At 37.8% G+C, this 25415-nt stretch overlaps 1 protein-coding gene across 1 annotated transcript in view; it reads left to right on the top strand.

Moving 5' to 3' along the window:
* Positions 1-13067, top strand: part of LOC128640574 (alpha-2-macroglobulin-like) — a 222341-nt gene extending 209274 nt beyond the window's left edge. Inside the window, exons 34-38 of the mRNA XM_053693045.1 lie at positions 3260-3347; positions 4218-4280; positions 8841-8943; positions 12548-12604; positions 12924-13067. Coding sequence (XP_053549020.1) covers positions 3260-3347; positions 4218-4280; positions 8841-8943; positions 12548-12594 — 301 coding nt within the window. The 3' untranslated portion in view covers positions 12595-12604; positions 12924-13067. The remainder of the gene's footprint in view (positions 1-3259; positions 3348-4217; positions 4281-8840; positions 8944-12547; positions 12605-12923) is intronic.
* The last annotated feature ends 12348 nt before the right edge of the window (positions 13068-25415 follow it).

The raw sequence follows: 25415 nt of genomic DNA, 5'->3' as shown, positions 1-25415 counted from the left end.
CGGCTCTCCCCATTGATGTCTATGGGGAAATCGTGCATGAGCACGTACAACCAGCTCACCCCTGACTTAAGCAGCGCTGGTATTGAAGTGCTGTATGGAGCTCAATTTTGCTCTGCAATCACTTCTTGCCTTTTAACGCCGGGTTTATAAAAACCTGTAATACCAGCGATGTAGGTAAGTGAGCGGTGACAATAACGTGCAAGTTAGCACCGCACCCCTCATAACGCAAAACTTTGTAATCTAGCCATCTATGTGCTCTGGAGAGCATGGATAGCGTGCTAAGGTAAGTATCACCTGTAGCTACAATACCTTAATGTGCTCTGGAGAGCATGGAGCGCGCTAATGTAAGTATCACCTGTAGCTACAATACTTACCTTAGCGCACTCTCTATGCTCTCCAGAGCACATTAAGGTAAGTATTGTAGCTACAGGTGATACTTACATTAGCGCTCTCCATGCTCTCCAGAGCACATTAAGGTATTGTAGCTACAGGTGATACTTACATTAGCGCTCTCCATGCTCTCCAGAGCACATTAAGATATTGTAGCTACAGGTGATACTTACATTAGCGCTCTCCATGCTCTCCAGAGCACATTAAGATATTGTAGCTACAGGTGATACTTACATTAGCGCTCTCCATGCTCTCCAGAGCACATTAAGGTAAGTACTGTAGCTACAGGTGATACTTACATTAGCGCTCTCCATGCTCTCCAGAGCACATTAAGATATTGTAGCTACAGGTGATACTTACATTAGCGCTCTCCATGCTCTCCAGAGCACATTAAGATATTGTAGCTACAGGTGATACTTACATTAGCGCTCTCCATGCTCTCCAGAGCACATTAAGGTATTGTAGCTACAGGTGATACTTACATTAGCGCTCTCCATGCTCTCCAGAGCACATTAAGGTAAGTATTGTAGCTACAGGTGATACTTACATTAGCGCTCTCCATGCTCTCCAGAGCCCATTAAGATATTGTAGCTACAGGTGATACTTACATTAGCGCTCTCCATGCTCTCCAGAGCACATTAAGGTATTGTAGCTACAGGTGATACTTACATTAGCGCTCTCCATGCTCTCCAGAGCACATTAAGGTAAGTACTGTAGCTACAGGTGATACTTACCTTAGCGCGCACTCTATGCTCTCCAGAGCACATTAAGGTAAGTATCACCTGTAGCTACAGTACTTACCTTAATGTGCTCTGGAGAGCATGGAGAGCGCTAATGTAAGTATCACCTGTAGCTACAATACCTTAATGTGCTCTGGAGAGCATGGAGAGCGCTAATGTAAGTATCACCTGTAGCTACAATACCTTAATGTGCTCTGGAGAGCATGGAGAGCGCTAATGTAAGTATCACCTGTAGCTACAATACTTACCTTAATGTGCTCTGGAGAGCATAGAGAGCGCGCTAAGGTAAGTATCACCAGTAGCTACAATACTTACCTTAAAGGGACATAATACTCATATGCTAAATCACTTGAAACTGATGAAGTATAACTGTATCACCTGAGCATCTCTATGTAAAAATGGAAGATTTTTTACCTCACAATTTCCTCAGCTCAGCAGAGTAAGTTCTGTGTAAAAAGTTATACTTCAGTTACTGCCCAGCTGCAGGTAAAAAAAATAAGAAATGAACAGCAGCCAATCAGTATCAATAGTGCTAAGGTCATGAACTCTTTTACTGTGATCTCAGATTTCATAGTAAACTTCCTTAAACTGAATAGGGAAATAAGATGTGTAATCACGAAACTCACTCCCTTATCTGTCCCGGGACAGACATACTGATTTGCTGCTTAGAAGTCCTTTACAATGGGATGTGGCTACTGAGAAACCTTTGAGGTAAAATATCTTTCTTTTTTTATATAGAAATGTTCAGGTGATATTTTCTAGTCAGCTTTTTACAGCTGTGCTGCATCACTTTCAAGTGTTTCTACATTTGGGTATCATGGCCCTTTAATGTCCTCTGGAGAGCATGGAGAGAGCGCTAAGGTAAGTTTCACCTGTAGCTACAATACTTACCTTAATGTGCTTTGGAGAGCATAAAGTGCGTGCTAAGGTAAGTATCACCTTTAGCTACAGTACTTACCTTAATGTGCTCTGGAGAGCATGGAGAGCGCGCTAAGGTAAGTATCACATGTAGCTACAGTACTTACCTTAGTGTGCTCTGGAGAGCATGGAGAGCTCACTAAGGTAAATATCACCTGTAGCTATAGTACTTACCTTAATGTGCTCTGGAGAGCATGGAGAGCTCACTAAGGTAAATATCACATGTAGCTACAGTACTTACCTTAGTGTGCTCTGGAGAGCATGGAGAGCTCACTAAGGTAAATATCACCTGTAGCTATAGTACTTACCTTAATGTGCTCTGGAGAGCATGGGGAGCACACTAAGGTAAGTATCACCTGTAGCTACAGTACTTACCTTAATGTGCTCTGGAGAGCATGGAGAGCGTGCTAAGGTAAGTATCACCTGTAGCTACAATACTTACATTAATGTGCTCTGGAGAGCATGGAGTGAGCTAAGGTAAGCATCACCTGTAGCTACAATACTTACATTAATGTGCTCTGGAGAGCATGGAGAGTGCGCTAAGGTAAGTATCACCTGTAGCTACAATACTTACATTAATGTGCTCTGGAGAGCATGGAGAGTGCGCTAAGGTAAGTATCACCTATAGCTACAATACTTACATTAATGTGCTCTGGAGAGCATGGAGTGAGCTAAGGTAAGTATCACCTGTAGCTACAATACTTACCTTAATGTGCTCTGGAGAGCATGGAGAGTGCACTAAGGTAAGTATCACCTGTAGCTACAGTACTTACCTTAATGTGCTCTGGAGAGCATGGAGTGAGCTAAGGTAATTATTAACCGCTTAAAAAAAAGAATGAAAGAAAACAAATGAAAACTGATCATTTTTGTCAGTATTTTTTTGTTTTCTTTATTTTCATTGGTGCATTCATTCAGATTTTCACTTCATTAAAACAAAAATAAAAATGTGATTTTCTTGATGAATGTACATTCACTTGAAAATGAACACACATCTCATACATACATATATACTGTATATATACTGTATGTGATTGTGTGCTTATATTTGTACACGTGTATGTATATATGTTTTATATGTGTACATATATATATATATATATATATAATAACTTCTTTTTTTAAAATAAAAATAACATTTTGATCTTATTCTGCCCTGCCCAATGGTTCTGTGTTTTGTGGCCTCCTGAATCCAATATCCTGTCTTGTTGCAGTTATCGTGGTCTCCGGAATCAATCCAACATGGCAATTATAGACCTGAAATTGCCTTCTGGGTACTCAAGGGATTTTCAACTGTCAGAGGTATGAATGTACAAGGGTTGGTTGTCTCATCTTCAGCGTGATTTGACCAAAATAATAGACTCATCAATAGGATAGGCTCAATGGAAGGAGAGGCTTATCTGAGTGTATCTTGGGTGCTAATCAAAAGGACAGTCTCATCAAAAGGGTAGACTCATCATGGTGGTGGGAAGCATTAAGATTGGAGGACTACCAGGAGGGTAGACACTTCATGATAGTGGGAGCATTGGGATTGGAGGTCTACCAGAAGGGCATACTCATCATGATGGTGGGAGCATTAGGATTGGAGGTCTACCAGAAGGGCATACTCATCATGATGGTGGGAGCATTAGGATTGGAGGTCTACCAGAAGGGCATACTCATCATGATGGTGGGAGCATTAGGATTGGAGGTCTACCAGAAGGGCATACTCATCATGATGGTGGGAGCATTAGGATTGGAGGTCTACCAGAAGGGCATACTCATCATGATGGTGGGAGCATTAGGATTGGAGGTCTACCAGAAGGGCATACTCATCATGATGGTGGGAGCATTAGGATTGGAGGTCTACCAGAAGGGCATACTCATCATGATGGTGGGAGCATTAGGATTGGAGGTCTACCAGTAGAGTAGATTCATCATGATGGTGGGAGCATTAGGATTGGAGGTCTACCAGTAGAGTAGACTCATCATGATGGTGGGAGCATTAGGATTGGAGGTCTACCAGGAGGGTAGACTCATCGTGATGGTGGGAGCATTAGGATTGGAGGTCTACTTGATACTTGTGTTCACTGCCCTATTACTTGTTTCCGTGCCCTATTACTTGCATTGTCTGCCCTAGTACTGCTGTATTTCTTGTGTTCCTGCCTTAATAATGATGTCTTCATTTCACAGCTGAGGAACTTGGTTTCTAAAATTGAAACCACCGGTAACCATGTGATTATCTACCTTGACACTGTGAGTGTAAACTAATCTCTTGTAAAACCTTCCTGTTCTCTCTTGCACTTTCATTTCCCACTCACAGATATATACACAGGTATATACACAAATGCACACACACATATCACACACCCACATATACATACACACATCACACTCATAGATATATAGACAAATGCACACACACCCATATCACACACCCACAAATACATACACACATCACACTCACAGATATATACACAAATGCACACACACCCATATCACACACCCACATATACATACACACATCACACTCACAGATATATACACAAATGCACACACACCCATATCACACACCCACATATACATACACACATCACACTCACAGATATATACACAAATGCACACACACATATCACACACCCGCATATACATACACACATCACACTCACAGATATATACACAAATGCACATAAACACATACCACACACATATACACTTACACATACACACATCACACTCACAGATATATACACAAATGCATGTATAGATGACACACACAATCATGCTATGTACATATCACACATACACTTACATCACACTCATAGATATATACACAAATGCAAACACAGATACATCAGACACACATATATCACACGCACATCACACACAGGCATGCAGACATACACATATATAACAATCTCAAACACATATACATACATATATACACCATACACACATATCACACACACACACAAACATGAACAAACATACACAAACACACACACAAGCATGAACAAACAGACACAAACACACACACACACAAGCATGAACAGACACAAACACACACACAAGCATGAACAGACACAAACACACACAAGCATGAACAGACACAAACACACACACAAGCATGAACAAACAGACACAAACACACACACAAGCATGAACAAACAGACACAAACACACACACACAAGCATGAACAGACACAAACACACACACAAGCATGAACAAACAGACACACACACACACAAGCATGAACAAACAGACACAAACACACACACACACACACAAGCATGAACAGACACAAACACAAGCATGAACAGACACAAACACAAGCATGAACAGACACAAACACACACAAGCATGAACAAACAGACACAAACACACACACACAAGCATGAACAGACACAAACACACACACAAGCATGAACAAACAGACACAAACACACACACAAGCATGAACAAACAGACACAAACACACACACACAAGCATGAACAGACACAAACACACACACAAGCATGAACAAACAGACACACACACAAGCATGAACAAACAGACACAAACACACACACACACACACACACAAGCATGAACAGACACAAACACAAGCATGAACAGACACAAACACAAGCATGAACAGACACAAACACACACAAGCATGAACAAACAGACACAAACACACACACACAAGCATGAACAGACACAAACACAAGCATGAACAGACAAACACACAAACAAGCATGAACAAACAGACACAAACACACACACAAGCATGAACAAACAGACACAAACACACACACACACACAAGCATGAACAGACACAAACACACACACACAAGCATGAACAGACACAAACACACACACAAGCATGAACAGACACAAACACACACACAAGCATGAACAGACACAAACACACACACACAAGCATGAACAAACAGACACAAACACACACACAAGCATGAACAAACAGCCACAAACACACACACAAGCATGAACAGACACAAACACACACACACACAAGCATGAACAAACAGACACAAACACACACACAAGCATGAACAAACAGACACAAACACACACACACACACACAAGCATGAACAAACACACACAAACACACACACACAAGCATGAACAGACACACACAAACACACACAAGCATGAACAGACAGACACAAACACACACACACAAGCATGAACAGACAGACACAAACACACACACAAGCATGAACAAACAGCCACAAACACACACACAAGCATGAACAGACACAAACACACACACACACAAGCATGAACAAACAGACACAAACACACACACAAGCATGAACAAACAGACACAAACACACACACACACACACAAGCATGAACAAACACACACAAACACACACACACAAGCATGAACAGACACACACAAACACACACACACAAGCATGAACAGACACACATATATATAGAACCAGAGGAGATAGACACAGCACTCATCGGATTTTAGTAGAATAAAACTTGACTTTTAATGACTCAAGTTCAAATCCACATTGTACCAGACGTTTCAGTGTTATACTGACACTTTTATCAATGGATGCTGAGGGTAGGACAAATGCAGCGGTGTAGATCATGCAACACCTGATGGCTATTTATATCCAAGCAGAGGATCACGTGACAACAGCCCAAGACGTCTTGCGTCAGCCTCTAAACATCGGGGCGCAGAACCGCATGGCTAATTTCCATAGCTGAACCTCCAATCTACGTCACCGAGGGCAAAGCTGTCTGTTATGCGCTGCAACAGATGCGCAAACGGGGCGTAGCATCGCGTGATCACACTAGCCACAAAATACAGCTTGTTCTATGCAGAAATACTGCATTATATGCAACACATATATTCATCAGACATGTTGCATTGTCTCTTTAGACATCTTTACCAGTGTATAAATGTTTTTTTTAAATTGTTCTCAATTCTTTTGTATAGATGTGCTATATGTGTTGCCTATAATGCAGTATTTCTGCATAGAACAAGCTGCATTTTGTGGCTAGTGTGATCACGCGATGCTGCGCCCCATTTGCGCATCTGTTGCAGCCAGGGTCGGCTCCAGAACGAATGAAATGGGGGGGCATTTTTTTTTCACGAGGGGGCACGCATTTACAAAGCATGTATGAGAGTCAAAATAAAAGCAGACCTACATATTCTGCAGGAAAGTGTAGTTCTGGCTGGCTTATCATCCACTATTAACATTTGGAGAATATGTGCTAAATCACTAGGTAAAAGAATGAAGTCTAAATCCTATGCAGTGCATTAAAACAGAGCTATTAAACTTGAGACCCCCAGTGCAATAGCTCCTTAAAAACAATTCACCCCTTAATTACCATGATCCAAAACCCTTAAACTCATTCTCAAATCTCAATCATTTCCCCTAAACAGCCATGCACTCCAAACCCCCCAATGCAATTAACCCCTTTGTTTGCAATAGCAGTGAGGATACTAAGTTTTCAGATACTGGTAATTTTGTAGATTTGATTTAGCTATACCTGTTTCTCAATAAATAACGGATATCAGGCTACTTAATAGAATAGAAGCTGGTAGCCATTTATAGACATATTTATATGATACAATCATATTCTTATCATGGTCTATTGTTTAAGAAAATGAGTAACTCACGTAAGTTAGGTAAAATTAATAGGGTTAAAGACAAGTCCAAAAAGTCTCTAACTAACTTCCAATTCCAAATAAGAGGTTAAGACACGGAGCTCCTTGCAGATGCGTGATGCAACCTCACAATTCGGCAGCTAACTCCATCCCCAGCTTGCAGCATTACATAACAATTCATTATTTTATTTATTATTTTTATAGCGTATGATCATATCAATATTTTTTGAGGGGGCACAGCATTCCATTTGGGTGGGCATTGCCCCCCAATGCCCCCCCTTGGAGCCGACCCTGGTTGCAGCACATAACAGACAGCTTTGCCCTCGGTGACGTAGATTGGAGGTTCAGCTATGCAAATTAGCCATGCGGTTCTGCCCCCGATGTTTAGAGGCTGACGCAAGACTTCTTGGGCTGTTGTCACGTGATCCTCTGCTTGGATATAAATAGCCATCAGGTGTTACATGATCTACACCGCTGCATTTGTCCTACTCTCAGTATCCATTGATAAAAGTGTCAGTATAACACTGAAACGTATGGTACAATGTGGATTTGAACCTGAGTCATTAAAAGTCAAGTTTTATTCTACTAAAATCCGATGAGTGCTGTGTCTATCTACTCCCTTTTTGCACATATTTTGCACCCCGGTTGTTGCGATTCTGTTAAAGTGAGTGCACTGTACAGGAGCTTTATATATATATAAAAAACACACAAAAAGATCACACATGTGTATATATGCAAACATCACGCCTGTATGTGTGTGTATATATATATAGCTAAACACACACAAAGATCACACATGTGTATATATGCAAACATCACGCCTGTATGTGTGTGTATATATATATAGCTAAACACACACAAAGATCACACATGTGTATATATGCAAACATCACGCCTGTATGTGTGTGTATATATATATATAGCTAAACACACACAAAGATCACACATGTTTATATATGCAAACATCACGCCTGTATGTGTGTGTATATATATATAGCTAAACACACACAAAGATCACACATGTGTATATATGCAAACATCACGCCTGTATGTGTGTGTATATATATAGCTAAACACAAAACTGGCACTTGCTGGTCTTTCCAAATAAAAATATATATATACACGCACACATATTCTGTTTACAATGACATTAATAAACCATATGTCCCCTCTTGCAGGTCACTACTGAGCCAATTTCTTTATCTCTGAGAGTCCAGATGACAAGCAGAGTATTCAACTTCCAGCCAACATATGTTTATATGTATGATTACTATGAATCAGGTAATATACAACCACTGCCTATTCCATCATTGCATTGACATAGTGTGTGAGTGTAATAAACACATTTATATCCAATATACTTAATCCCTGGTTGTGAATACACAAACTAGAATCCCTGGTTGTGAATAGACAGCTAGAATCCCTAATTACATATAGACAAGCAAAGCTAGAATCCCTAACTACATATACACAAGCTAAAATCCCTAATTACATATACACAAGATAGAATCCCTAATTACATATACACAAGCTAGAATCCCTAATTACATATACACAAGCTAGAATCCCTAATTACATATACACAAGCTAGAATCCCTAATTACACATATACACAAGCTAGAATCCCTAATTACACATATACACAAGCTAGAATCCCTAATTACACATATACACAAGCTAGAATCCCTAATTACATATACACAAGCTAGAATCCCTAATTACATATACACAAGCTAGAATCCCTAATTACATATACACAAGCTAGAATCCCTAATTACACATATACACAAGCTAGAATCCCTAATTACACATATACACAAGCTAGAATCCCTAATTACATATAGACAAGCTAGAATCCCTAATTACATATACACAAGCTAGAATCCCTAATTACATATACACAAGCTAGAATCCCTAATTACACATATACAAGCTAAAATCCCTAATTTCATTTATACAAGCTAGAATCCCTAATTACACATATACAAGCTAGAATCCCTAATTACATATAGACAAGCTAGAATCCCTAATTACATATTTATTATTATCGGTTATTTGTAGAGCGCCAACAGATTCCGCAGCGCTAACATATAGACAAGCTAGAATCTATAATTACATATATACAAGCTATAATTCCTTGTTAGATGTAGATAAGCTAGAATCCCTAATTTCATTTATACAAGCTAGAATCCCTAATTACATATAGACACGCTAGAATCCCTAATTACATATTTATTATTATCGGTTATTTGTAGAGCGCCAACAGATTCCGCAGCGCTAACATATAGACAAGCTAGAATCTATAATTACATATATACAAGCTATAATTCCTTGTTAGATGTAGATAAGCTTGAATCCCTATTTACATCTAGACAAGCTAGAATCCCTAATTGCATATATACAAGCTAGAATCCCTAACTACATATATACAAGCTAGAATTCCTTATTAGATGTAGATAAGCTAGAATCCATAATTACATACACACAAGATAGAATCCCTAATTACATATAGACAAGATAGAATCCCTAATTACATATATTCAAGATAGAATCCCTAATTACATATAGACAAGCTAGAATCCCTAATTACATATAGACAAGCTAGAATCCCTAATTACATATAAACAAGCTAGAATCCCTAATTACATATAGACAAGCTAGAATCCCTAATTACATATAGTCAAGATAGAATCCCTAATTACATATAGACAAGCTAGAATCCCTAATTACATATAGTCAAGATAGAATCCCTAATTACATATAGTCAAGATAGAATCCCTAATTACATATAGACAAGCTAGAATCCCTAATTACATATAGTCAAGATAGAATCCCTAATTACATATAGTCAAGATAGAATCCCTAATTACATATAGACAAGCTAGAATCCCTAATTACATATAGTCAAGATAGAATCCCTAATTACATATAGACAAGCTAGAATCCCTAATTACATATAGTCAAGATAGAATCCCTAATTACATATAGTCAAGATAGAATCCCTAATTACATATAGACAAGCTAGAATCCCTAATTACATATAGTCAAGATAGAATCCCTAATTACATATAGACAAGCTAGAATCCCTAATTACATATAGTCAAGATAGAATCCCTAATTACATATAGACAAGCTAGAATCCCTAATTACATATAGTCAAGATAGAATCCCTAATTACATATAGTCAAGATAGAATCCCTAATTACATATAGACAAGCTAGAAGCCCTGTTCATTAAGTATACACATTGTCATAACCAGGAGTGGAAACCTATCACTATGGTTTACTAGTCAGGAATAAAAAGCTACTAGCCCAGAGGCAAATAGTTAGTAGTCCACTGGGACCACTGTACCACTGGACATTTCAAGCTCTAGTAAACACTAAGGGCTAGATTACAGGTGGAGCTCTAAACACGCCTGCAAACGGGCAAATTTGCCCATTTGCGGGTGCACGATAAATAACCAGCCATTACAAGTGGCTGGTTATTGCTTGCAGTAGGAATTAGCACTTATTAAATTACCCAAAGATGGCAGCATAGTTTTTAATAAAATACCTGCACTAGTTAGTATTTTTGGGTTAAAATGGGCGGGAGTGGGGTGTTAGAAAAAGAAACAGCACTGAAAAGTGCCTTTACATTGCGGTCTATGGGAACTGTTTGTTCCCAGTAAATATATTTGTATATGCTTTTATACATATGTATTTATGTTATAATATGTATATATACATATATTAACACATAAATATATATGTACATAGTCATATTCATATATATTTATATTTGCTACCAGCATTGCGCTACTTACCCCCTTCACTGCGCAAGGTTCTCTTGCTGTGTCTCACGGCATGAGAACAATACTCCCATAGGAGCTCGTGTTTGCATTGCTGACAACTTGTAATACCAGCGCACATTCGTGTGTGCTTCTATTACACAGTAGACTGCAAATATCACTTTCACTAAAGCGATATTTAGAGCTCCACATCTAAATACGTTTTATATACATAGTTTGGAGATTATTCCCATCTCGCTCTAGTATTGAATGCCGCCATGATGAAATCTGTGTTTCACTACATTCCAGTGCTGATGTGTTTGACCATGTACAGCAACTCTACTTCAGATACCTGTAGTGTAGCCTACGGTTCCATAATTGCAGCACTCATGCTTAAAGGGAGGTGCATGAAATGTATTTGGTAGGGTCCCTTAAGTTTATAGTACTTTGTCATATATTGTAATCACAGTTTGATTTTAATATTACAAATGTTCATATAACGCCTACTAGAATCACAAGTGTAGAGTGATCACAGCAACTTGTAAAGCCTATGATTTTAGGTCATGTGATAGAAAGCTAAAAAACAGATATTAAGGAAACACTAGTAAAATTTCATGAGGAAACAGGAGAGAATCCCTGATCATGAGTAGGAAAAGAGAACATTCCAGATGATAAGGGAAGGTAGATTAGCAGGTCATGAAGAGACAAGTGATCGATCCTGAAGAGATGAAGGCTAAATCCAGACTCAGGAATAATTGACATAGAATCCTTGTTGCTCTCAAAAGTTAGCTTTTAGGACAGGCATAAGAAATGGTCAATAGAAGCAAACTGAGATACAAACTCACAAGGAGCATTGTAGGATTCCTCAACTAGAGTTAAAAACTTAAATCCCTGATTAGCTTTAGCTCAGGGTAGTAAGGGCTTGACCTGATATGTTCGTAGTGAGGATATATGATAGGCAGGTTCATTAAACAGCTTTGCACTGTCAGATAAGAATCAGATGTAATCTGTACCCTTCACCATTACTGTAGCTGATTGTGATGCAGAATTGTATCTCTTCATCTCCGTACACACCATTGCTGCTCTCTATCTCAATCTGATCTGTATTCTCCTTCACAGATGATAATGGCCTGGCTATGCTGTACCATCCGTGTGCCAAGCAGTGAGTTCCCAGAGGTAATGGCACTTTTGTATATATACATTCTGCACAGCAAGTTCACTAGATACCTACCTGTATGGTACAAGGGAATGAGATCCATATAATCCACAAGTAACCAAGAGTACAATCATAGTGATTATCTGCAAGAAGCCACAGTATCAGTGTTCACATTAGTTTGCTAAATGTTAGATTTTATTTAAGCACAGTGAGCCGGCTGCACTATTGTGACGTATTATCCCTGAGAGCTGGTTAAGCTCAGATCATCACACAAGGGGTGGGCAGAAGCTGCGTACATTTACAATTTTTACTGATATTCCATTTTCTTTTGTTTCACAGTAAATTGTCACAATTCATCATGATTCCCTGTCTGTGACACACCTGGGAAGAATGATCCCCTATCTGATGTCCTTGCTCGTGATCATTTAATAACTGAAGCCCTTTGTGAGACCTGCATGCAGGAAGCTCCTCCCACTGCTGCCAGATCACCTGCCTAAAGACAACCAGCAATAACTTCAAAAGCAAAGCATGCTTTATCCAAATTAACTCTTCTGCTTTTTATTAAATAAACATCACGTTTTATTTGCAATACAGTGTCTGTGATTTATGTCACTAAACCTATACTCACCTGTGTGATTTATGTCACTAAACCTATACTCACCTGTGTGATTTATGTCACTAAACCTATACTCACCTGTGTGATTTGTCACTAAACTTATACTCACCTGTGTGATTTATGTCACTAAACCTATACTCACCTGTGTGATTTATGTCACTATATCTACACTCACCTGTGTGATTTATGTCACTAAACTTATACTCACCTGTGTGATTTATGTCACTAAACCTATACTCACCTGTGTGATTTGTCACTAAACTTATACTCACCTGTGTGATTTATGTCACTATATCTACACTCACCTGTGTGATTTATGTCACTAAACTTATACTCACCTGTGTGATTAATATCACTAAACTTATACTCACCTGTGTGATTTATGTCACTAAACTTATACTCACCTGTGTGATTTATATCACTAAACTTATACTCACCTGTGTGATTTATGTCACTAAACTTATACTCACCTGTGTGATTTATATCACTAAACTTATACTCACCTGTGTGATTTATGTCACTAAACTTATACTCACCTGTGTGATTTATGTCACTATATCTACACTCACCTGTGTGATTTATGTCACTAAACTTATACTCACCTGTGTGATTTATGTCACTAAACTTATACTCACCTGTGTGATTTATGTCACTAAACTTATACTCACCTGTGTGATTTATGTCACTAAACTTATACTCACCTGTGTGATTTATATCACTAAACTTATACTCACCTGTGTGATTTATGTCACTAAACTTATACTCACCTGTGTGATTTATGTCACTAAACCTATACTCACCTGTGTGATTTATGTCACTAAACCTATACTCACCTGTGTGATTTATGTCACTAAACCTATACTCACCTGTGTGATTTATGTCACTAAACTTATACTCACCTGTGTGATTTATGTCACTAAACCTATACTCACCTGTGTGATTTATGTCACTAAACCTATACTCACCTGTGTGATTTATGTCACTAAACCTATACTCACCTGTGTGATTTATGTCACTAAACCTATACTCACCTGTGTGATTTATGTCACTAAACCTATACTCACCTGTGTGATTTATGTCACTAAACTTATACTCACCTGTGTGATTTATGTCACTAAACCTATACTCACCTGTGTGATTTATGTCACTAAACCTATACTCACCTGTGTGATTTATGTCACTAAACCTATACTCACCTGTGTGATTTATATCACTAAACTTACACTCACCTGTGTGATTTATGTCACTAAACCTATACTCACCTGTGTGATTTATGTCACTAAACCTATACTCACCTGTGTGATTTATGTCACTAAACCTATACTCACCTGTGTGATTTATGTCACTAAACCTATACTCACCTGTGTGATTTATGTCACTAAACCTATACTCACCTGTGTGATTTATGTCACTAAACCTATACTCACCTGTGTGATTTATATCACTAAACTTATACTCACCTGTGTGATTTATGTCACTAAACCTATACTCACCTGTGTGATTTATATCACTAAACTTTACACTCACCTGTGTGATTTATGTCACTAAACTTTATACTCACCTGTGTGATTTATGTCACTAAACTTATACTCACCTGTGTGATTTATATCACTAAACTTATACTCACCTGTGTGATTTATGTCACTAAACTTATACTCACCTGTGTGATTTATGTCACTAAACCTATACTCACCTGTGTGATTTATGTCACTAAACCTATACTCACCTGTGTGATTTATATCACTAAACTTATACTCACCTGTGTGATTTATGTCACTAAACCTATACTCACCGGTGTGATTTATATCACTAAACTTTACACTCACCTGTGTGATTTATGTCACTAAACTTTATACTCACCTGTGTGATTTATATCACTAAACTTTATACTCAAAATTTAAAATTATATATCCAAGCGCCAACAAAAAGAGAGGCAGGGTCTTAGCTAAAATGAATTACTTAACAATGTTTATTTCAATGTCCATTCCATTTCTGGATGGAAGTACAAAAATTGACAAGCAGTAAAAGTGAAAAATAACAGTGTACTGTTTCCTATGTTCTACCTTGGAGTTTCCAAGTGAATAAAATTGTTACGTGGTGACACTTGTTATTTATAAGGATTCAAGACGAATATCACATATAAATCAATATTAACCTTTTATTCCCTCATGGATCCATGTTTACAATCTAAAATAAGCTCACAATAAAAATGAATTCACAATAAAATGGAAATTGGGCTTTCACCTGTTTCCTTATAAAAATATAGGATTTTAAGCTCACCCGTTAAAGTGATAACAGGGATTCTTAATACCCTAAATATTGTCTATGACTGACAGTATTAATTGATGACAACCTATTATTCAAATAACCTTGATACAAAAGTGACTTTGAAAAACAGCAGAATGAACACAATTAGTGCTAACCTATAAAGTCTTTTGTGTCGAACTTTACATGAAGCATATGTAATTAGGTGATATCTGGTGATTGCTCACTCCTATTACCATATATTTAACACTCAAAATCGCAAATCTCAAAACTTTGTAGTAACTGACAGTTTCTAGTAGAAAGGCTGACAGCCACTAAGAAATCAGCTTATCTCATTAACTATGCACAATAACAGACACTCCTAATATCTGAACGAGTGCCGCTAGATCACAGCAGCTATCGCAACTTAATTATATTACTACTGATTATATGTAATCAAAGCCTAGGCTCATTGGTAGAGCCTCAGCTCAGTATCTTTGCTGCTGACAGATACACCAGGGTTTCCAGCGGGCTATTATTTAAATAACCGTGATACAGTAGTGACTAAACAATATTAATCCAGTGTGTCAAAATATAAAACAACAAGATGAACAAAATTGTGCTAACCTCTTAAAACTTAGTGTCGTGCTTTGCAAAGAACATATGTGATTGGGTGATTTCTGGTGATTGCTCACTCCTATGACCATGTATTTAACATACAAAAATGCAAAATCTCAAAAAACTCAAAAACTACACAAATCTTATAGCTCTAAAAAACGCTATTGGGTGAAAGAATTCGTAATCAATAAAATCCAGGTGGTATTATAATACCGTGAAAAAAGTGAATCTGAAACTAGTAATAATACAACAACCTAAAAAGTCTATATGCAAGTCTCTTCAGTGTTATGTGCGGCTAGCCATAATGCCTTAAACTTTCAAATGATACCAATGTCAGGTGATTAGACCTTAGTCCCCAGTTGGTTGGGATCAATCATGCAGCGTGTTTTATACTTGGGAAACTAAGGAATTGAGCCGCACACCATTGCAGACACACATTAGACAAACTGAGAAGGAGGATTGGCATCTTCACTGGTCCGGGGAATTAACAGCATTTGGGGTTACACCGAACCAACTGGGGACTAAGGTCTAATCACCTGACATTGGTATCATTTGAAAGTTTAAGGCATTATGGCTAGCCGCACATAACACTGAAGAGACTTGCATATAGACTTTTTAGGTTGTTGTATTATTACTAGTTTCAGATTCACTTTTTTCACGGTATTATAATACCACCTGGATTTTATTGATTACGAATTCTTTCACCCAATAGCGTTTTTTAGAGCTATAAGATTTGTGTAGTTTTGAGTTTTTTGAGATTTTGCATTTTTGTATGTTAAATACATGGTCATAGGAGTGAGCAATCACCAGAAATCACCCAATCACATATGTTCTTTGCAAAGCACGACACTAAGTTTTAAGAGGTTAGCACAATTTTGTTCATCTTGTTGTTTTATATTTTGACATACTGGATTAATATTGTTTAGTCACTACTGTATCACGGTTATTTAAATAATAGCCCGCTGGAAACCCTGGTGTATCTGTCAGCAGCAAAGATACTGAGCTGAGGCTCTACCAATGAGCCTAGGCTTTGATTACATATAATCAGTAGTAATATAATTAAGTTGCGATAGCTGCTGTGATCTAGCGGCACTCGTTCAGATATTAGGAGTGTCTGTTATTGTGCATAGTTAATGAGATAAGCTGATTTCTTAGTGGCTGTCAGCCTTTCTACTAGAAACTGTCAGTTACTACAAAGTTTTGAGATTTGCGATTTTGAGTGTTAAATATATGGTAATAGGAGTGAGCAATCACCAGATATCACCTAATTACATATGCTTCATGTAAAGTTCGACACAAAAGACTTTATAGGTTAGCACTAATTGTGTTCATTCTGCTGTTTTTCAAAGTCACTTTTGTATCAAGGTTATTTGAATAATAGGTTGTCATCAATTAATACTGTCAGTCATAGACAATATTTAGGGTATTAAGAATCCCTGTTATCACTTTAACGGGTGAGCTTAAAATCCTATATTTTTATAAGGAAACAGGTGAAAGCCCAATTTCCATTTTATTGTGAATTCATTTTTATTGTGAGCTTATTTTAGATTGTAAACATGGATCCATGAGGGAATAAAAGGTTAATATTGATTTATATGTGATATTCGTCTTGAATCCTTATAAATAACAAGTGTCACCACGTAACAATTTTATTCACTTGGAAACTCCAAGGTAGAACATAGGAAACAGTACACTGTTATTTTTCACTTTTACTGCTTGTCAATTTTTGTACTTCCATCCAGAAATGGAATGGACATTGAAATAAACATTGTTAAGTAATTCATTTTAGCTAAGACCCTGCCTCTCTTTTTGTTGGCGCTTGGATATATAATTTTAAATTTCGATTGTTTGTTAACTGACCACTAGGGGTCAATTTATCCGAGCTAGGGGTTAAAACCAACAGGCGCTGGGTGTTTTTCTTGTGTAAACTTTATACTCACCTGTGTGATTTATATCACTAAACTTTATACTCACCTGTGTGATTTATATCACTAAACCTATACTCACCTGTGTGATTTATGTCACTAAACCTATACTCACCTGTGTTATTTATGTCACTAAACCTATACTTGTTATGTTCTGTGTGTAGTCAGGATTAGAACATTCAGTTGTGTGCTGTTACCTTGTGTCTGATGTCTCTTGCACATATCACTGAGACTCTGCAGCAGGAACTTTAGATAACTTTTTATTCAGCTACAGCCACATGGCTATTTACTAGCAGGTTCCATCAGTAAAACTAACATGGCTTCTGATGATGTCACAGAGACCCAGACACACCCAGAGGGTGTGGTGAGCTGAGTTTAAAGCTGCAGCACTTCTAACATATAATGATAAAACAAGGTTAGTGCAAAGATACAGTAAAAGCTGTAGTAATCTTAACATCCCCTTTTTTCTCAAAAAAATAAATATAAAAAAAATAAATAAAAATAAAGAACAGACAGTGGATAATATTGTAACATACAACAAGTAATAGACATACATGTTTATCACTAAACCATACACTTGTACTTAGAACAGTTTATCTTTATAGTCTATGCACAAGACCTAGGTTGCAGCCTAGATTTTAGTCACAGTAATGTTTTCTGCGATAAGTCCGCCTTCGGATTAGGTCATTCCTTGCTGAATAATCTCTCACTGAATCCTCACATTACCATCTAGAAGGTGGCCTTCTGTTTCTAGAGGGCCGTAGAGTATTTGGTTCAGGAGAAATAGTCTGTGGAGGAGTACCCAACGGTTGTTGATCATCTGTGATATTTTGTTGTTGGACAGAATCATTCTGAGGTTGATCTGTTTCAGTTGTGTTCATTGTATTTTCATCCTCAGAAGACTCAGGTGGGCACCACACTCCATGCCAGATATCCTCACCATCTGAATCATTGGATATTTGTGTAGCTGGTTGAGATCTATGTCTCATTTGTTCTACATGGCGGGAAACTGTACCACCAGCTTGTAGTTGAACTTTAAACATTCTGTTGCCCATGCCTTGTATTATGACAGCTGGAATCCATTTATTTGGGCCACGGTAGTTTCTAACCCATACTCTGTCATGAATAACAAATTCTGAAACGCTAGAAGTGTTCAACTCTTGTTTGGAATGTTCTGGTCTAACTTTATCCAGTGGAGTTCTCAGGCGTCTTCCAAACATTAACATTGCAGGTGATAGCCCAGTAGTGGCATGGGGAGTGTTTCGATAGTTAAACAAAAAGTTAGAAAGGGAGTTTGGATTAAATTTTGATTTGTGAGAGACAGCTAAGTGGCGTTTTAAAGTTTGTACAAATCTTTCAGCCTGTCCATTAGAGGCTGGAAAATATGGAGCTGTCTTACAGTGTTTGATGTTATTTGTAGCTAGAAATGTTTCAAATTCATGTGATATGAACTGTGGACCATTGTCTGAGACTAAAGTTTGTGGCAGTCCAAATCTTGCAAACATACTGGAAAGAACGACAATGGTTTGTTGTGTTGTAGTACTTGACATTTGAACTACTTCTGGCCACTTGGAATGAGCATCCACAGCCACCAAATACATTCGTCCATCCACTGGCCCTGCAAAATCAACATGGATTCTTGTCCAAGGTTCATTTGGCCATGGCCAAGTTTTTGAGGTGTCCCTGCTGGGATTCCGCTGTGTCTGTGCACATGCATTGCAAGCATCTACATAAGAAGCCATATCTGTATCCAATTTAGGCCACCATAAATATTCTCGTGCTCTTTGCTTCATTTTTACTACACCCTGATGTGAGCTGTGTAGTAACTTTAATGCTAATGTTTGCAGTAAGGTCGGAATTATCACTCGTGACCCCCATAACAGACAGCCTGAGTCATGCACAATTTCCTTCTTCCTTGTAAAATATGGCTGAAGGTCAGAGCGAACCACTTTAGGCCACCCATGTTGAACAAAAGACTTAATTTCCTGTAAGGTAGAATCAGAGCATGTATAAGTAGCAATCACTTTGGAATTTAGATTTAAAGGCTGTGGAGGAGTTTCTATAATTTTAGAAGATGCTGTCATGTGATGTACCATTGGTAATCTTGAAAACATATCCACATTTGTATGATCACTGTGGCATCGATATTTAATGGAGTAGTTGTAAGCCGCCAGCTGAAGTGCATAGCGCTGAAGTCCAGCAGCTGTTGTGTTGGAGATACCCTTCTGAGGGTGCAGAATGCACAAGAGTGGTTTATGATCCGTGATCAGAGTAAAAGGTCTGCCATATATATAAATGTGGAATTTCTTCACAGCCCAAATTATTGCTAAAGCTTCTCGATCAATCTGGGCATAATTTCTCTCAGATGGAGTTAGAGATCTGGATGCAAAAGACACAGGACGTTCAGACCCATCGGGCATAATGTGTGAAAGTACTGCGCCTAAACCATATGGTGAAGCATCGCAGGCTAGTACCAAAGGCTTCTTAAGGTCATAGTGGACAAGGAGTCTTGATTCCAGAAGAAGTTGCTTCGAGCGTTCAAATGCTCGTGTACATAAGTCAGTCCAGGCCCACTGGTTTTTACTATCTAAAAGGCGGTGTAGTGGATATAGTAAATGAGCCAAATTTGGTAAAAATCTGTGATAGTAATTGAGCAACCCCAAATAAGAACGTAGCTGAGATACATTAACAGGGGTGGGAGCATGAACCAGCGCTTTCACTTTTTCAGCAGTTGTGTGGAGACCATTCTTGTCCACTACATGTGCACAATATTCTAAACTCTTGCAGAAGAACTCACACTTTTCCATGTTAACTTTCAGTCCGAATTCCTGTAGGCGCTGTAAAACAGCTTCAACATTGGCTTTATGAGTGGCATCATTTTCACCAGTGATAAGCATGTCATCTAACATACAGTGGGTATGTGGAATACCTGCCAAGATCTCATCCATTATCCGTTGCCACACTGCAGGTGCTGGGGCAATGCCAAACACCATTCGCGTATACTGAAAAAGTCCTTTGTGAGTGTTGATAGTTAACAGGTGTCTGGATGCACCTCTAACTGTAAGTATGCTTGATGCAAGTCAATTTTTGTAAATTTTTCACCCCCTGCCAGAGAACTAAACAATTCTTCAATCCGTGGTAAAGGATACTGATCCACAAGTAATTGAGGGTTAAGGCCCACTCTGAAATCTCCACAGATGCGAATGTCCCCATTTTTTTTTCTGACAGGAACTATTGGGGAAGCCCATTCACTGCTAGACACTGGAACAATAATCCCCTGATTTCGTAGTCTTTCTAGTTCTGCTTCAATTTTAGGTTTAAGTGCAAATGGTACAACTCTTGGTTTACAAAATTTTGGAATAGCATTTTCTTTTAGGTGAAGCTGAATCTGCTTGTCTTTCACTAAACCTAGGTTCCCATCAAATACAGTCTTATATTTGTGCTTTAGTGAATTAATCCAAGTAGAATTTGAATTCCCACTTTGGTCCAGCAGTTTGTTAAGCGGTAACTGTTGTGGTAACTTTGGCATGCCCAATGCTTTGATCCAAGATCTACCAAACAAAGGTGGTCCTCCTTTAGGTAAAATGTAGAGGCGTAGCTTTTTAGTTATACCATTAAATGTCACTGTAGGTGATACACACCCAATAGGCTTTATTATTTCATTTGAATATGTTTGCATTGTGACAGCTGTTGGAACAATTGGTTGCCTTAGTCCCAGGCGGTTCCAATCAGCAGCTGTGATAACAGAGACTGCTGCTCCTGTATCAACTTCCATAATGAGAGGTTTACCATCTATATTCACCTTTGCTTGCAGTTCTGGAATTTTATTCTCAAGGCTGTAGATCTGTAATGTGTATAATGGTTTGTCTTCCTCTGAATCAGTGTGTGGTGTATCTACTTGCACATGAAAAGCTGCACGTGACTTGCTGCCTATCTTACTTTTATCTCTGTCTAAGGAACTTCTGCACACTCTCTTTGTATGACCAATCTTCCCACACCCATAGCAGGTGCTGTTCCTAAACCTGCAGGCATTTGCTGTGTGATTTATGTCACCACATCTGTAACAGGCTGTCTGTGACCCTTGTCTAGCTGGATACTGTTTATTTAGGTGCATACTTGTATGAAAAACATCTACTTCCTTATCACAAACTGCCTCTGCCGGGGCCTGGAGCATTTGTGCATCTTTAGCAGCAAGTTCCATGACTGTAGCTATCTCTATAGCACGCTTTAGTGTTAAATCATCCTCTGCTAATAGTCTCTTTTGTACTGTACAGTCCATGAGTCCTATAACAAACATATCACGTAAAGCAGTGTTTAAATAATCACCAAATCTGCAGCTACTTGCTAGTTTCTTTAAACTGATCACATAAGTTTTAATGTCCTCATGCTGCAATTGCTTGCGTGTGTAAAACTTAAAGTGTTCTGATATCTCCAGAGGCTTAGGTAGGTAGTGGTCAGATAACAGGCAGATCAGGTCAGACAGAGGTTTAGCATTAGGTTTATCTGGTGAGAGAATGTCCCTTAATGTAGTGTAAGCTGCTGAGCCTATAGTTGTCAGAAACACAGCCACTTGCTTATCAGCTCCTATGTTATTTGCTGTACAATATAGCTCAAACTGTTCAACCCATGTGTCCCATCTGTCTGTGTCTGCTGCAAACACAGGTAAGGTGCCAATAAGTGCCATTATAGGGTCAGACCACAGATCCTCGTCGCCAGCTGTTATGTTCTGTGTGTAGTCAGGATTAGAACATTCAGTTGTGTGCTGTTACCTTGTGTATGATGTCTCTTGCACATATCACTGAGACTCTGCAGCAGGAACTTTAGATAACTTTTATTCAGCTACAGCCACATGGCTATTTACTAGCAGGTTCCATCAGTAAAACTAACATGGCTTCTGATGATGTCACAGAGACCCAGACACACCCAGAGGGTGTGGTGAGCTGAGTTTAAAGCTGCAGCACTTCTAACATATAATGATAAAACAAGGTTAGTGCAAAGATACAGTAAAAGCTGTAGTAATCTTAACAATACTCACCTGTGTGATTTATATCACTAAACTTATACTCACCTGTGTGATTAATATCACTAAACCTATACTCACCTGTGTGATTAATATCCCTATACCTACACTCACCTGTGTGATTTATGTCACTAAACTTATACTCACCTGTGTGATTTATATCACTAAACCTATACTCACCTGTGTGATTTATATCACTAAACCTATACTCACCTGTGTGATTTATATCACTAAACCTATACTTACCTGTGTGATTTATATCACTATATCTACACTCACCTGTGTGATTTATATCACTATATCTACACTCACCTGTGTGATTTATGTCACTATATCTACCCTCACCTGTGTGATTTATATCACTAAACCTACACTCACCTGTGTGATTAATATCACTGTACCTACACTCACCTGTGTGATTAATATCACTGTCAGGGTATCTGTGAAGTAACCCTAAATAAACTACAGATGTATCATGGAATCTAATATTTCATTTTTTTTTCTTTTTATAATCTAATTTGACATGAATTGTGTGGGCTGTAGCCATAGCAGACCAACCCCCACTTCTTTTTGGTTACATAGGATGCATCGCAGGCCTTTGTTCCAAATTCATCAAAAGAATTGTTTTCATAGTTATCTTAGAAAGAACAAAAGGTTTAGACCTTTATATAAGATAAGGCCAGTGGGCCACTTCAAGGTAAATATCAGCAGTTTGGAGACAAGTCTGTGAATAAGTCAGATAAGCAAACACTAAGGCCCAGGAATATAGTAATTAGCACAGACCCATTAATTGCCCCTAGATCTCGGATACACATATGTGCTGGCTAACAGAAACACATGTTGCATTGTAGCTGTTGTTAAATTAATTTTAAAATACAACTGGGATAATTTTCAATACTGTATAAAAATTTACAATTCCATGGATCTGAGAAATGCATTTAAGGTTTGTAATAAATTTAATGGATAACATATTCTTATATTTTTCAGGCATCTAATAAGTACATATGTGTTTTAAATAGTGTCATGTGTTTCATACACTCAGCAAGAAATATGCAGATATGAAATATTTCTATGGGATAGTAATAAATATGAAACCACATATGATTGCTGAGCTCAAGGTATGTATGTGATGTTAAGATGATGGCTGAGATATTAATTGGATCCATGCTAAAAGTATTAAAATCCTTTTAAATACCCATATATTTTAAATTTATAAGAATTACTTTGTATTATGAGAAATATATCATATCTGGTCTTGAAATACTCAGGATGAGTGGTGTGACGTGGTCCACTACACATGGAACATGTGACTTATTAATAATAGAAAATATAATAATTGTAAAAATATATATGAATCTATATTAAACTGTAGCGGCATTGATGGTAAAACTGCATTTCTGGTTATCTGCTGCCACCTATAGTTCAAAAATGGTATTACAAACAAAAGGCATTTGGCTACTCAGGGAGGCGTTTCCAAAAATAACGTATGAGATGTTCAGATCCGAGGTCGAATCAGAGCCAAGCACCGATAAGGGCCTATCAAATTCTTGTGGTAATGATTAAAATAAAGGGTGTCACACACAGTAGAAGAGGTTACAGACAGACTCAAAGAAGCATTAACTTTTGGAGAGAAAAATATATAGGCTTTGGTGCCAAGTATATTCTCTGCCATTTTTGGGGACACTTTCTTGAAAAAAGAAAGATTAACAATTCTTGAGGTCTATACCTTTGCACATTGTGAGTAAACCCTCCATAGATGACCCACAAGAAATTCTGGTAACTGAATAATCATTTGCTTATATGGGTAAAATATAAGAAACTGTTAAGTATATATAATATTTAAATCTAAGGCTATAGTTAGATTACAGCTAGTAAATTTAAAGAGCATACTTTGTATTTTAAACTCATAGTCCTGTGTAGTTTAACTAGTCATTATTGCTAAATAATTTATTTACTAGACAAGGTAAACTCTTTCAGAACTGTACATAAACTGAGAAAAAGAATCCAAAAAGTTCCAAGCAGTAATGACTATAAAGATAGTTGCAAATAAATCCAGTGTCTCCCAAATAAGGATTAACGTGTAGAAATGTATTAGTAATTCATTAAAAAGTAGGCAGACTCCATTGTATCTAAAAGGGTGAGCAATAAAAAACAAAGTCTGACTGGTTTCGGTCAATCAGACCGTAGTCTTAGACATAAAATACAGATAACAGGTGCATGCTACTTAAAGCTACATCTCTTCTGTAATTGGTTGTTACTAAATTATGCTCACACCTATTTTAACCCTGAATGTGCCTATCATACATTTAAGTTAAGGACACTATTCTTATAAAATAAAAGATAAGGATGGTGAAAGTGCTTATTTTAGATTTAGACATATATCTAGTAATATAGAAAAATAACATGCT

The sequence above is a fragment of the Bombina bombina genome, chromosome 9 (assembly GCF_027579735.1).
Source record: "Bombina bombina isolate aBomBom1 chromosome 9, aBomBom1.pri, whole genome shotgun sequence".
Lineage (NCBI taxonomy): Eukaryota > Metazoa > Chordata > Amphibia > Anura > Bombinatoridae > Bombina > Bombina bombina.
This window is presented reverse-complemented; position numbering and strand designations above follow the sequence as displayed.